We start from the raw sequence: 15,668 nt of genomic DNA, 5'->3' as shown, positions 1-15,668 counted from the left end.
TCTCCTATTGATGTAATTCAGGAGGACTTTAAATGACAAGATTCATGCATGTCCCTCACGGCAGAAATCTGCTGCTCTGGGTGTTTTTCCGTTGTGTATCTCCTTGGGTTTGGATGCTTGGTGCAATGCTTGTTGCTACATATGATGATGGGAAGAAGCTCTTGAGGCAGCAGCTGTACCTAGAACACCTGTTCTTGCTGTTTGTAGTTCAGCACTCTCCTTTTTATTTATGAATATATCTCTGATTATAGATATAAATCATTGTAATCAGATTTAAAATCTTACAGTATTTTTATGACCAGTGAGTATTGATCCTAAAATCACATTAGGGAGGAAGTCATTTTGCTGTGAAAGAGCTTATCTCTTCAGCTACTGAGAGTTCAGACTGCTGCAATGTGTTGGCAGTGGGGCTGAGAGGGATGGTCATAGGAAGAGACAAACCATTGTCCAGCTGAAGAAGGTACCCATCAGGAGCAATTGCACTGCAGGAAAAATAGGAGGAGCATTAGAACATTTGCCTTCTGCAGGGATTCTCTAGCTGCAAAAACCTCCTGCTCAGAGTGCCGTTAAGAAATTTGCTTAAGTGACTGAAAATGCAAAATATTATCAATAAAGTGAGAATTCAGCTATATCGTGACCTTGCAATCTTCTGCACATTCTGTTTATCACTGTGTACCTCACTGGGGCCTCGCCAGAGTACACTCCCTGTCCTTGGGATCACGGCTCGACAAGAATGATGACATAAGGGAATGTCCAGATCCACATTTCTTAACGCCTCTCCCTTTTTCTCTTAGACCTGGTTAAGAAGTTACATAAAGCTGTTCCAGGCTCCGTGCCAGCGCTGCGGAAAGTTTCTGCAGGATGGCCTGCCGCCCACCTGGAGGGATTTCCGGACACTCGAAGCTTTCCATGACACTTGCAGGCAGTAGCAGCGCAGCCCTGCAGGTGACGTGTGCGGAGTGAGCGGTGTCGGGCCGGGAGGAGAGCTGCTGACCCATCCATGCTGTGCTAAGTAGTGAGGTTGCACTAATACAGTTTGCTGTTTTAAAGTCCTCACTCTGCAAGGCACGTGTGAGACTGATGGGTTTCGGAGGAGGTGGTGAGGAGCTCTTGGAGCTTGGTGCTTTTCAGCTGGAATGATCCATCTGACGAGGTCTGATGGTAATCATCTTCATCCTGGATGTTAATGAAAGGGTCCCTGGATGCTTTGTGTTTTGCGACAGAATTTGCAACGTTAAAGACTTTTTTTATAAGCTTGAAATAAATTTTGTATTTCAGAATTCGTGGTATTTCTTTCGTTATTTAATCAGCAAAATCCTTGGGATTGGTGTGAATTTTTCATAGCTGCTGTTTCCTTTAGAAGAAACAGAAACATTTCAGCATGTATGCTGACACGATGGAGTTTTGTTGTTGCGAGGCTGCTTATCTGTGCTGGTCTTTTTCTGGAAGAGATTATGGTGTTGGTGAAACATGGAATTTCAAAGGCACGCTGCAGCTTGGAAGACGCAATGCACTTTCTGAAGCGGGGGGGGAACAGATGTTTCCCTTTACTAAAACTGTCGTGAAAAACGTTAACAAAATTTGCGTGTATTAAGTGGTTAGAAAACGTGTCTGAGCAGTGACCGTGCGTGTATAATTCATTTGTCCTGTTCTAGAACTGAAAGCAGGGAGATGGTTCAGCCCTTCAGCGCAGCTTCTGAGCTCCCTTCTGCTTGCACGAAGAGCTTGCGGTGATGTCAAGGTCAGAGGCTTTGGTGGTGGCAAGGTTTGCTCTGGTTTTCAGCAGGGAATGTTGGGTGAAGTTACCGACATTCTATAAAAGGGGGAGAGGGGGACAGCAGGCAGGAGGGGAGACACCTGAGATCTGCTGCTCAGAGATCTTACAGCACTCGTTCAGTTCAGCTTGAACCAACAGCAGCTGTGAAACAGCGCGGTTAGCGGCGATGGGAACAGAAGCATGAAGATGGTTGTGGATTACTCTGTGCTTGTGTTGTGCTGGGTTAGCTGTGTTTGTGTTGGTATTAAAGACTGAGCTTCCAAAGACAGCAGCTTGTTGCGAGGACAGTGTGGGATGTGGGGATTTCAGCTTTCTAGGTACACAACGCAAGCAAGACTGGCTCTTAGCAAGGAGAGAGGTGGCTGAAAGAAAATGCGGTGTGTAGGACTTCCTATGGAGGCACGGCATTGTGTATGAAGAATGAATACGTATTTGCTTGAGGAGGTTGGTGGCATTTGATTCTTTCTTTTTGACTCCTTTCCCCCCCCATCACCAAACAGAAGCGTTGCCATAGGAGGGAGGTAATGCCGTGTCACATCCCACTGCAGCTGAACTACCTGATAAAAACTGCTGCTCTTCTTTGACCCACGCAGCCTCCCCGATACAAAGATCACCCAAGACAGAGCAGTGTGTGCATCTCCGATGAGAGAGCCTGGTAAATAAGCAGCCCTGCTCTCCGCCCCATTACTGCACTAATTGGAAGGCCTGGGTTTCCGATGGAGTAAGCATTTTTTTTGTAATAATAAAAAGGTCATAATATGGTATCCAGTCTGCGTCAGGCACTGCTGTCTGCTCCGTTTTGTTTGTACTTAAATAATGGCGTAGAAAGCAAATCCCAAAGTTCACCAAAGTATTGTGTGTGGAATCGTGTATTGGCACTTGGAGGTAATTAGTTGCAGAAAACAACATCAGCCAGTTCGCGTGTTAATTGAGCCTGAAAACTTAAACCTGTAATTGGCAAGCCTAATGGAGAGTCATAAAATCCACTGTAGTTACCCGAGTGCAGAAATAATTGTGCTGGGAAGTGTACCACGAACGGCACGGTGCATTTCTTCCCTAAGAAACTGCAGTGGGGAGGGGGCTGCTCCCAGAGGCGCTGGGGGGGCACTGCTTCCAATCCCTGCAGTCTTCTCAAGTGTAGCAGCTTGGAATATTTCCACTTCAGAGAGTGGAACGTAACGGTCGAAATTCTTCTAAAGCTGATCAATTCCAGCAGGTTGGATGCAGAATGTGCTTGCTTCTGCTTCTTGTCCTGGAGTTTGGGCCGCTCGGTGCCAAGCACCGGGTGATTGCTGAGCTGTGAGTTTGTGAGCCAGGCAGGGGCACACTGCTCCGACTTGGGAAGGCAAGGGCTGGGAGCCGGGGATGGTTCTAATGGAAAGCCCTTCTCGTGGTACAGCCCTTGGCCCATCTTCCCCCAACTCTGGAGCCTGGGTGCTGGGCACGCTTCTTCCCCGCCCTTAGTTACAAGAGGCGGATGGCACAGAGCAGTGTCACTGCAGGATGAGCAGCCTGACGTGTCGTGTGTCATCGGAGTCTGCTGCAGCTTTTGGAACCGCTCAGATCCTCAAGGCCAGCAGCAAGGAGCACGGTCCTGGGGGCAGCTGGCTCGAGCTGCTGGAGCATCTCCTGGCCCTGCACTTGTCCTGGTGCCTGTGTCTGCCAGGCAGCCCTCGCTGCACAGTCACCAACAAGGAGAAGGAAAAGTCTGCGTGCAGAAACTACGCTGCTGCTTTGTTGTTTGGGATACAGATGTTACAGAGCTGCATTTTATAACACAAAGGTGCACAAATCTCACCCAGCTGTAGAGGAAGGCCTGGCTGTGCCGTGTTAGCGCAGCATCGCTCCCCAGTCGCTGCTTGTGCTCTCCCATCACACCCCTGATGGGCAGAAATCCCTTTTTATTTTCCCATGTGCAAACCCCTCCTCCTGCTCTCGTGGAGCTCACGAGTGCTAAAGGTTACAAAATCCATCTTTTCTCTAAGAAAGCAACTTAATTAATGTGAAAGTTTCTCCCAGGAAGGGAACCCTCGGCAGAAATGCGGTGCGTATTGCAGCTCCCCTCTTCCCTCCCAGCACCCCTCCCCGAACCACTTTAATTTCTCTGCCAATATTGGACAAATGTAACAGGCTGACTTTTTAATTTTCTGCTCCCAGGTCTCCCTTGTCCCCTCATGCATTTTTCATCACAGCTCGTGGCTCCCTCCCTGCCTGCCCTGTGAACAATATTGATCGACTGATTAAGCCATCAAGCCGTGGCAAACAACTTTAATTTTCAAACCAAAGCCTTTTAGTTCTCTTCCCTCTCTTGTATATTTGTTACCTTCTTATGAAGTTTGTAACGTCTCCTTGGAAACAAGTCCTTTTTTTTTTTTTTTTTTTTTAAATTAGTGCCCAGGTTAATTGGGGGCTGCGCACCACCAATAGCAATCCACATGAAAACGCAAAAAGAGAAAAACGGGGAGCACAGAGCACAGGTTTTGGAGAAAAGATGTGGCACTGAGGGACGCGTGAGTGGGCACGGCGGGGTGGGACCTGGGCATCTGAGAGGGCTTCTCCATCCGTCATGATTCAGTGATTCCCCATAATTCAGAGCCAGATCCAAACTCTCGGGGAAGGACTTGCTGGCGGTGCTTTGCCTGTTCTTTTGGTGTCTCCACATTCCTTGAACCTGTCTTAAGCTCTGGTGATGATGAAGGGAGGGGAGATTGATGTGCCCTGAGTCCCAGGGTGTGAGCATGGTACCGCAGCCTCGCTGCACGCGGCTCCGTGAGGCTTGTCAGCGCTGCTCTGCGGGCTTGCAAATTGCTTTTCAAGGTAAAAGTGCAGCTTAAATAGCAGGATATTTATCTCCAAGCCTTCGAGCTCTGCATCGGGTAATGATTCTGCATTCACATCTTAGGCGCTGGTCTTTCAGGCAGCGCGGAGTCCTCAGAGCACCCGCGGGGAATCGATGGGAGCGGTGCTTGTGGAGGGCCCTCACCTTGAGGCTGCCACTTGTGCTGCACCCAGCTTTGTGAGCTGCAGAGATGAGCAAAGCCCCAAGGAGCCGGCGCTGCCTGCCCAGGCCTCACCCAGCAGTGCCAGGACCCCGGGTTCTGCCCCGGGGCTCAGCAGGGAACCCCTCTCTCCTTGCCCCCCCTTGCTACGAGGTGGCCCCGTGTGCTCTCAGCGAGACAAGAGCTGTGAGGTTCACCAGCTGCTGAGCATAAACCTTACACGTTCCTGTTGCCCTCTGCCTGTGTGACCTTATTACAGAGGTGTGCTGTAGATTTACTTCAAATACATGCAACAAGGTGACAGATGAGCCTCGAGCTGCCTTCAGTGCAGGTTTTAGCAGTGAGTTTAGCACCTTAATCCGTTTCCTGGGCTTTCCCCCCCCCCCAGGCTTAGCATAGGATCTGGTTCCTTGCTTGGGGTTGAGCCGAGCAGGCGGCGCGAAAGCCTCAAATTCCCCCGGTTTATTGCTAATGCGCTACGGCGAGGCAGGGCTTTAGCTCTTGCTGCTCACCTGGTGTCCTTCAGAGGAGATTTTCTGCAAGCACATGGGAAAGTGGCTGCTCTGCTGGGTTCCCTGCACCCAGCAGTGGTACGGGGTCAGAAGCAGCCTTGTACAGATTGGGGTCGGCAGCAACACAGCTGCCTTCGAGCAGTCGGAGTTGTTTTCCATCTTGCTTTGAGGAGCTCGGAGTCTGGTTCTCATATCAGCGAATTAGTTCCTGTCAAGATGTGTACATGTGGTGGACTTGTTATTTCTTCCCTTTTAGTATCAAGGGATCAGAACAGAGGACGGCGCCGGGTTTCCTTCTTGTTAACGTGGGGAGGGCAGGCTCCGCTGGGAGATCGGGGGGGGATTCCTGTGCAGCACACGGGGACTTTTGTTGTATAGTTTAACATTTCTGTGTGTCTGTAAAGCTCAACAGTGGCACTAATTGCTGACTATTGGTTTTCTCTGGTGAAGGAAGAGGAAAAAGCTGCAATACGGCATGGGAGTGCAGATGGTCAGGGTCAGTGCATTGAGAACGTGCTGCTAAGAATCACAGAACCATTGAGGTTGGGAAAGAGCACTCAGATCCCCATCCCCAACCCAGCACCCATGGACACAGCCCTCGGTGCCACATGGGTGCTGTGGAAGATGCTCTTCCCACCAAGCACATGGCTTGGAGCCAGCGGCCATGGAAGATGCTCTTCCCACCAAGTGGACCCTTTGGGGCCACAGCAAATGGCAGCACAATTAGATCCTCACCTTTAATAGTTTTCTCCTGCGGATAAACGTAGGGAAACTAAACTATGAGTATTTAATAGGACGTGCCAAAGAGGAGAGCTGCGGAGCTCCAACAATTCCGTTTGCTTTCGCTATTGGGTTCCCGGCGTGACGGACACGCGTGAAATGAGAAGCGCAAACTCCGGAGGTAGGAGAGTGCAGAAGCTGTGCTGGAAACCTCAGCGAAAAGATTAGTATTTATTTTTAACCTGAGGACATTGATAAAAGGTTTTCTTAAGGATGAGGGGAAGGGAGGTGATTTGGTACCGTGTTAAAAAGTGAATGTGTGCCTTTTCCTAGCGAGATCCGAACGAGAAGAGTGGGACCAGGAGGGTTCCCAGAGCCTGGTGTGTTCTGTAACCACACGCGGCGCTGGGATTTATGGGGCGTGGAAAGCTGGATTTCTTTAACGTGTAAATTTTGAGAAGGGCTATGTTTTATAGATGTTCAACCCTGAGGTTTTGTAAAACCCTTTTTAGTCTCAGATTGATTGATGCCGATGGGAGTTTTCCATTCGGGGGATGTTGGACAGGTCCCAGGGCGCCGCAGCAGCCGTCCCTGCAGGGAATGCAGTCATACCCCATGAGGTGATGCTCTTGGACAAGAGGAGCTGTGTTCTTGGGTTGAGTGCAACGGAGGTAGGCAGCTGGGAGCCCCTGATGCTCACAGAGGTTGGAGATGGCTCCGGGCAAAGAGCCAGCGTCCTGCTGCCGGATGGAGAGCACCTCCAAGGACGTCACCGGCGTCCTCTGCCCGTGAGCTCTGCTGAGCTGTGTGCTCTTGGGAGCTGGGGATGTGGGGTATGGCACAGGGACACGGGATATGGCATGGACACCTTGGGGTGGGGACACTGAGGACTGCAATCAGGACACTGGAGGTGACATGAGAGCACCGGGGACAGAGACACTGAGGATGGCACGGTGACACTACAGCATGGGGATGTGATGTATGGTACAGGGACACTGGGTATGGCATGGGGACCCAGGGGATGGGGACATGGGGTGCAGCACGAGGACCTTGAGGACGGTATGGGGAGACTGGATATGGCACGGGGACCTTGGGGATGACACAGGGACACAGATTACAGCATGGTGACCTTGGGGACAGCATGGGGAGACTGGATATGGCACTAGGACACAGAGTATGGTATGGGGACAATGGGGACAGCATAGGGACCTTGGGAGAGGCATGGGGCAGAGGCATGCTCTGGGGTGTCTGCGGGGGCTGCATTCGGGGTGCTGGATTTGGGATGCAGGACAGGGAGGGATGAGCTCGGTGCTCATCTCCCAGCGCTGTTGTGCAGGGAGAGGGGCTGAAGCCTGGGGTTCCTGGGGGAGAAAAAGAGAGAAGTGGGCTCAGGACTCGGGGAGAGGCCGTGGGGTGTTTCTCCCACCAGGATTTAATGACATCCCACGCAAACAAAATGCTGTTGTGTGTGTTGCACGTACTTGCATTTGCCCAGGGACCATACTAAAGAAATATCCCAGGATGTGGTGTAATACAGACATAAATCACATCACTTTTTTGTAATGTGCCTGATCAATCTGTGCAGCAGCTCCCCCTGTTCCCCCCCCCTCCCCGTATAATGATCTTCGGTGCAAGATTAATAGCAGCCGGTTCGAGAGCATTAAGATGACATTATCTCAAAAGAGAGCAAACACCATTAGAATTAAGGGCTGTCACGGGGCTGACATTCCCAATTTCTGTGGGAAAAGGGGAAGAGCGGAGCTGGGGCTGGGCACAGAGCACGGCCTGCTCGCTGCTCACTGGGTGTAGGTGCAGCGCTTCCCCCCCATCTCGGAAAAGGAGGAAGGGTCCCCCCGTGGTGGGGAGCAGCCTCGTGCTCTGGGATGGCATCGTGGGACGGGTGTGTTTGGTTGAACCAACCCCCCCCCCCCCCCCCCTCCCCTCCTTCATTAACTCGGCCGTTTTTGAGTGCCGACGCCCGGGCTGTAAATCTGAGGCCATTTAGCAGCTGAGGTGAACTGTGAAAAGCAGCTTTGCACCATTTGCACATTGCTCGGTGAGCTGGGAGCTGACGCTGCTGACTCACGGGCTGAGCTGTGCTGGCTTCCCCCCAGCCCCGCACCCCCCCCCCCATCCCCCGGCTTTTGGCAGCATCCAAAGTTCATTCCAAGAACTGAAGTTTTCTGCATCCAGCAAAGCCACCTGCTTTCCCCGAGTGCCGTGAGTGGCACGTGGCAGCTCCCTGTCCCTCTGTCTGCCCCCTTCCCATCTGTCCGTCCGTCCGTCCCTCTCCCCTCCCGGCTCAGCTGCATTAATCAGAACATGGAGAAATCGATCATTTCTGCAGGTGTTCCCGCTCACCTGGGGCTCAGCAGACTTTGATGCGGTTTGATGGGGCCGGACCCACCTCGTTTTAATTAAACGTGATGCTGGAAATTAAAAAGGCAAACCTATTGGCTACTGGAATGAAATCCATCCGCAGTCGGTAACGAGAGGCTGATGGAGGAGGCGGTGCCCAGGGCTGGAAGGACGCGCTCAGCAGACGCTCTCCAAAGGCCACGGCTCAGCGGGATGCGCTGAGTGCAGACCCCCCATGGCCTTCCATGGGCAGTGATGGGCAGGGAGCGGCACCAGGTCCCACTCCTTGCAATGTACGGAGGCACCCAGAGCTCCGTGCTGCTCAGAGCCATCCCCTGACCTCGGCTGTCTGCAGGGACAGGGCACCACCACCTCTCTGTGCCAGTGCCTCCCCATCCTTTTTCCTTCTACCCAGTCTAAACCTCTCCTCTTTTAGTTCACAGCCATCTCCCCACATCCGATTCCAGCAGACCCTGCTGAAGAGTCCACCCCCTTCAGTTTGACCACGATGCTTGCCTTGAAAACAGGAAGATCCTGGAAATGTGTGAACTAAATGTACTTCATCATCGTGCCTGGGGCAGTCAGCAGAGGGAGTTTACCCCCATCCTTAACTGAGCTGCCCTCGTCACGACGCTCAGCATCACAGCCACTGGCTGCGAGACCCCATCCCACCTGAGACCCTCCCAGTGAGCGCGTGCAATATCACAGCACTGTGTAATATACAGTGTAATGATATGCAAATTAGGCAACCAATCGTAGAGACAGAGCCTGTATCGGGATAGTGCTCAGTGGTAAGAATACACATGAAAAGCACCACGGAAATCCCGGTGTGTGCAATACCAGCAGCACCCAGCTGGCACAGCCTTGCCATGAACCGGTGCCTGGCGGCTGAAGGTCTGGGGATAAAGGGGGGAAAGGGAGAGGGCCCTGTCCTCAGTGGGGCGTCACTGGCAGGTGCTGAAGGATTGATCTCAGTGGGATCCATAATTCATGAGCTCCCTTCCTTTTATTTTTGCTTTTCCTTGAGCGGCTGTGAGTTCTGAACCACGCGCTCTGCATGGCGCAGCAGACTCTGCTGGGACCAGAGGAACAGTTGGAGGGGAGAGCAGCCCCGTGTTGTCATTGCTGTTGTCTGCTGCCTTTCATTATCCCCAACCTCCTTGCTCTTCGTCACACATCCGTTGCTTTTTCCCTGGGTCCATTGCATTCCCTCGCAACCACCGACCGTGTCCCCAGATACCAAATCTCCATGGGTCTGGAACCCCTCCGGGCATGGTGGGCTGGGATGTGCGGGGGGTCAGCCCCAGCACTAGGACATGGGGAGGTGGTTGTGAACTAAAAGAAAGGAGACCAGATATAAGATATAAGGAAAAAGGATGGGGAGGCGCTGGCACAGAGAGGTGGTGGTGCCCCGTCCCTGCAGACAGCCGAGGTCAGGGGATGGCTCTGAGCAGCACGGAGCTGTGGGCGTCCCCGTTCATTGCAGGCAGTGGGACCTGACGGCCTTCAATGGTCCCTTCCAACTGAAAAGGTCCCTGTGGATCTATGAAAACGCTCCACGATGCCCTCAGTGCAGTGGTGGACGGGATCCCCGCTCCGAGCACGGGGTGCTGGGATGGGCTTGGAGGAGCCCTTGCTCCTCTCCTGCTTCTTTTGCGCGCTAAAGTTATAGGAGAAAAAAAAAAAAAAAAGGCAAACAAAACCCAATCGAACCAACCAAACCCAACCACTTCATCAGCCGCAGTTGGACGGGGGCCCGCAGCACAGTCTGGCACAGCCTGACACGGTGCAGATGGGAGCCCTGTGTGGGGCTCCTGACTCACCGCACGAAAAACAACGGACGGCATCGGGGGCTGCAGGGCCCCGGGCAGCCCCTCCCTGTGCCCCCAGCCCCACGGGCCGCAGTGTGCCCGGGGAGCAGCACGGCCCTGCCCGGTGCGTGGCCATAAGCCACGGGGTGAGGAGGCGGGGGTTCGCCCCCTGCCCCGGTTACTGATTTCCCATCGCTCCCAAATCACTGCGCTCTTTGATCCATCCGGGTCGCGGCCTGCCGTGGGGCCGGCGCTAACGATATGCTAATGAGGCTAGGGCAATCAATGCGATCTTAATCAGGCGGTCGATCTCCACTGCAGGTGCTTCTGGTCTCGGGTTCCGGTTTTAATGTGGAGGGGTCTTTGGGGCCGCTTGTCACAGCGGGGCTGGGCTCGGAGGGGACGCCCGCTGGCGTTTATAATCACCATCATCATCATTTAAAAACCTAAAGAAAATTAAAGAGTTTTGGTGGGGATCAGAGCATCCTCGCGGTGCCGCTCTCTGTCCCGGCAATGGCCGAAGCTCGCCAGTGCAGGTGGCGAGGAGGGATGCTGCACACACAGCACACGGCGATCCCTCTGCCCCTGCTGCCCCAGCCCCATGGGTGCAGACGTGGGGGTGGGCAGCGCAGCCCCATCCATGCTGCGAATTCCCCACGTGGGTCACCCCCTGTGTTCAGCGTTTACACGCCGCCCCAATTCAGCGGAGATCATTGTCTTGAAGGGCCGATTATTTCTGGTTCCATAGCAGGCGGTGCCAGCAGGAGCACGTGTCCCCATCTGAATCAGCTCCTTCCCCAGCACGACGCGCTCCCCATGCAGATAGATGCGCCCACCCCCTCGTAACCCAGCCTGGCACGGTGGTGGGCACCCGCCAGCACAGCATGGAATGGCACCGCACAGCATGACGTGGCACAGCATGGAACAGCATGGCATGGCACAGCACGGCACAGCACGGCACATCTCAGCATGGAATGGCACCGCACGGCATGACATGGCACAGTATGACATGGCGCAGTATGACATGGCACAGTATGACATGGCACAGCATGACATGGCACAGTATGACATGGCACAGTATGGCTCAGCATGGCGTGGCACAGCACAGCACGGCACAGCTCCGTTGTGAGCTAGGCCGGGGCAGGGATGGTGCTGTTGTCCCGGCATTGTCCCCATTGCTGGGATGGGGTTGGGTTATCGCTGCGCTTTCCCACCGCCGCGCTCCCTTCATCGGTGAGAACCGTCTTTTCTTCACACTTATTAAGCCCTAATGTTCATCTTATTCATTACTACCGACTCATTAAGCTGGCAAGGAATTAAACGAGGCGAAATGAAAAGAACTGCAAGCAGACGGGAGGGTCTGGGGGGGTTTGGCTTTTCTTAAAAAGAAACCAGGACATAATCTCCCTGGATTAAGCAGGTGAGAGTGGCTAACCCTGCAGAAGGCTAGGGAAGACTTAATGAGGAGGCTGCTAATGAGGGAGAGACGCCCCGGGACCCCGGGGGTGCTCTGCTCACGGAAGGGACCACGCACCCACCCAACCCCCAGGGAGCATCACAGCTCTGGGATGGGGTCGGTGCTGGTGGGAGTGAGTGGGGAGTGAGTGCACGTGGGGTTTGTGACACACTCCAAACTCTGCTGTGACAGGTGTCCGTCTGTCTGTCCCCGTTCCCTCTGTGCCTTCGCTGTTCCTGCAGCCCGGGTGTTGCCCTGGGCCCAGGTTTCCCTGTGTGCACCCTGAGATGTGCTCTGACCCCAGCACTGTCCCCTTGGACCCCATTCTGTCCCTATCCCCCGAGCCTCCCAGTGCTGGGCACGCCGTGGCATTGTGCCCAGACACCGAACACACTGCCGATGCTTCAGGGTTTTCTTCTTGTTTCCTTCACCAGCATTAAAAGAGTTGCTGCGCAGAGCCCAGTGAACCTGCCCAAGGGATCCCAGCACTCAGGTGTCTTCATTAGTTTGTTCCTGCTCCCACTCACTGCCCCATCACCTGTGGGGATTTGAACCCCAGCGCTGGGACCCCACTGACACCTCCATCCCCAGCAGTGCACACACTGCACCTCACCCACTGGCTTGCACTGGTGTTACTGGTTTTAGAGCCACTTCCATGCGCAGGCAGGGACATTCCCTTGCACCCCCCCCAGCCTGGTGTTCCCAGCTCCTTCTCCTGATCCTCGTGGCCGGGGGTTGGTTCCCACCCCATCCCCGCTCCCAGCCCTGCTTCGCATTCAGCACTTCCCTGTTTGAACGGTGACCCCGCCACACTCCCATTCATTTTGATGCATTCGGGATCGTAAGAGGCTGTTATTTTATGATGGATTAACGATGCTGTATTTGCTTTCAGCCTGTTTTACAGTGCCCCAAGTGCCTCAGCTATAACTCTTCCGTTTATTTGCTTTATTATCCTAACAGTCTGCTCATGGAGATTAGTGCGAAAACACTGCTGTCCCCACCACGTGCCCCTGCAGAGAGGCTGGGACTGAGATCCCACAGCAAGGAGAAGGCTGCAGCAGCTGGAATACAGCCCTGGTGGTGTGGGATGCTCTGAGGGATGCTCTGCCACACTCTGTAGGATGCTGTGTGATGTTCTGCAGGATGATCTGCATGCCAGGGAGCATCTAGGGAGGAAGGAGAGAGCACAGGAAGCCATAGCAGCTTTCATTTAGTGTCTTCAGTGCATCCACGCACAGGCACGCAAGGAGCCAGGGGCTCAGGAGAGGCACTGCAGAGCTGTCGCTGCTGCAGGAGGTCACATCCATCCCCTCCATCCTCACCGCTCTGCTCCGTCCTCCCAAGGAAGGGGTGACCTTGGAGGCAGCCCAGCCCCACTCCTCTGGATTCTTGGCTCCATCCTTACATGGTCCCTCTCTCCCTCTCCTCCCTTGGGGCCGATGTATTTGCGGTGCAGAACTCGAGTGCTAATAACTCCCATTAGCACCTCTGGCTGATGGACGTCAGCGCCAAGGGCCAGATTCAATTTCGGCTGAAAGCCCGAGTGCTAATTTCCAGCTGCAAAGATCAACCAAGAGCTTCTGGGACTGGAGCGCTGGGTGGAGGGGGAAATGAGAAATGAAAGAGGAAGATAAACATAAAAGTCATACAAAACAAATAGCTGGCAGTAACACCATTAAACCAGACATTTTTAAAAGGAAATATTAAAATATTAACGATGTAATTAAGTACTTATTAATTAAAAAGGAAGCATGCCGCATTAGGGGGAGCACAGCTTTAATCAAGTCAAATGCAACTTCTTGTTCCTCTCAGCAGACCCAGACCCGGACCCGGCTCCCCAAGACCTTGCCTTGGGTCTTCAGACTGAGGCCCTGGGAATCCCCAGACTTCCATGGGAAGATTTCTAGAGGAAGATTTCCTCATAGAAGGAGGAAGAAGCCCTGAATGTCCCCGTATTCCCTGCCCTTTGTGTGCGAGAGCTGTCTGCGCTGGGCACCCCACCAGAGCAGAGGGGACGGGTCCGTCACTGCACACCTGGGAGCCACCACCACAGCTCCAGCGTCTTGGCCAATTGGTGATCCCTGCATTTTTGTGACACCCAAACCTTTTTTGTAGCACAGAAGGACACGGCTCAGTGGGCACGGTGGCGACGGGTCAACGGTTGGACTTGGTGATCTTAGAGGTCTTTTCCAACCTTGACGATTCCGTGGTTCTGTGATCTCATTGAGGTCTCCTCCAATCTGGATGATTCTGTGATTCCACGATCTCATGAAGGTCCTTTCCAACCCGGGTGATTCATTTCCCCAGGGGATGTTTAGGCTGAGCACTGGGTCATCAAGACCTGGAAGCAGCCGCGAAGGGAAACGGTGGCATCCCCATCCCTGGAGGAGTTGAGGAGACGTGTGGATGTGGCTCTGAGGGACACGGGGGGACCACGCGGGGACCCGGTGCCACCAGCCCCAGAGCTGTCACTCGCGTGGCGCCGCGGGGGTCACATTGAGCCCCATGGCAGCAGTGCGAGCTGTCGGCTGCCTCTGACAACTCATCCGTCACGGAGCGGGGCCAGCGGCTGCGAGACGCCACGGAAGGGAGAGAATTAAAAGAGGGAGAGAGAAAGAGCAATCAATACATTATTTAACAGCGGGAATGCAAATGACAAAAAATTAATGAGGCCTCTTCCCCCCACCACCACCCCCTCCCCCAACCCTCCTTTGCAGTGAGATTGCTGACAAATTCTCTGGAAAATATCAAAACAGCCGGAGGGTGTAACCTGCCAGAGTGATGCACCATTATCTATTATTGATGGAAACCTTGACACGTTCCCTTTAAAAAAGGAGAGGGAAAGGGAGGGAGAGAGGGGAAGAAATTGCATCTCATCTTTGTTTTAAAGCTGCAGTCGCTCCTTTTCTCTCCCCTGAGGGTGGACGAGATGCACAGGTCCGTGCACCCAGCAGTGGGTGTGGGTGCCAGCGGGTATGGAGGCAGCACGCCTGCTTCTCCCCAGTAGTCCCATAGAGTCCATTCATTCTCACTTACAGATGAGGCAGGGCTGAGCTCGTGGAGGTGGCACTGGGGATGGGGTCTGGGGAGGAGCTGGGGGCCCTGGGGGAGGAGGGGAGCGGAGCATCAAAGCAGGGGGGCACGGGGCAGGGGTGGGATTCCTCCAAGGAAAAGCAACCAGAGGGAAAATCACCCAGCGAGTCCCTGGAGCGTGTCAGCAGCAATGCTGGGTGGGGAGAGGGGCGGGAGGCAGCGTGGAGCAGCTATCAAGCACACACTGCAGGGATTAATACTTTATAAATGTCACTGGCCTCCTGACAAGCTCCTGTATAATCCTTTTCTTTGGCCTCTGAGAGCAAAACCCTCCGAGCCACTCAGCTCCCTCCTCCCACCTGTGCCACCCTCCCTGCGCTGTGCAGCAGAGCTGTGCTGTCCCCTCACCGTCCCCTCCTCAGTCCAGTGCTGCAGCTCCCCATGCAGCACGGATGTTTCTGGAGCCCTCTGCCCCCAAGCCACTGCTCCTAGGTTTCTAATCTGACCTCCTTTACTTGCAGCTGGAGCTCCTGCTGTCACTTTGCAAGGTGCTGTCCTCCAGCCACGTTGATGCCTCTCATCCTGGTGCTGCAAGGGCAGTCCGTGCTCCCAGGCACCTCCACTCACCGCTTTGTATGCCTCTGCCATGCCCTCCGTATCTTCCCCTCCATCCCATCCCTTCTCAAGCTAAACAGTCCTAAGTCTTTTTAATCTCTTCTCATGGATTATTGATACTATTTGTTGCACTCCTTTGGATCTTTTCCATTTCTGCTGCAACTTTGCAGAGGCGGTGCGAGGAGCGCTGAGTCCTGCTGAAGGTGAAGCTGATAAAGTCACGACGGTGTTCCCAGGTTCGCTTCCTCTCCCTCCACCCCAAACCCCTCTAGCTCTGGGGAAGGGGCTGCTTCTGCCCACTGCATGTGCCTGGGAGCAGCAAGCCCAGCTGCTTCCCTAAGGGCTCATTGCTAGCTTAGACCCACCCGCATGCAGCAGGAGCCGCAC

At 53.9% G+C, this 15,668-nt stretch overlaps 1 protein-coding gene and 1 long non-coding RNA gene across 3 annotated transcripts in view; one reads left to right on the top strand and one right to left on the bottom strand.

Annotated features, from left to right (window-relative positions):
* Positions 1–1,280, top strand: part of MED27 (mediator complex subunit 27) — an 81,484-nt gene extending 80,204 nt beyond the window's left edge. Inside the window, exon 8 of the mRNA XM_021413747.1 lies at positions 795–1,280. Within this exon, the coding sequence (XP_021269422.1) occupies positions 795–929 (135 nt within the window). The 3' untranslated portion in view covers positions 930–1,280. The remainder of the gene's footprint in view (positions 1–794) is intronic.
* On the bottom strand, positions 12,466–14,304 carry LOC110406915. 2 transcript variants are annotated; one of them, XR_002443629.1, is made up of 3 exons: positions 13,668–14,304; positions 12,956–13,227; positions 12,466–12,799 (listed from the first exon to the last, which is right to left on the bottom strand). It is a non-coding gene; the product is annotated as an uncharacterized LOC110406915 (long non-coding RNA). The 2 variants fall into 2 exon arrangements; XR_002443630.1 differs by having other exon boundaries at positions 13,738–14,303.

Source organism: Numida meleagris, chromosome 16 (genome assembly GCF_002078875.1).
Source record: "Numida meleagris isolate 19003 breed g44 Domestic line chromosome 16, NumMel1.0, whole genome shotgun sequence".
Classification (NCBI taxonomy): domain Eukaryota; kingdom Metazoa; phylum Chordata; class Aves; order Galliformes; family Numididae; genus Numida; species Numida meleagris.
This window is presented reverse-complemented; position numbering and strand designations above follow the sequence as displayed.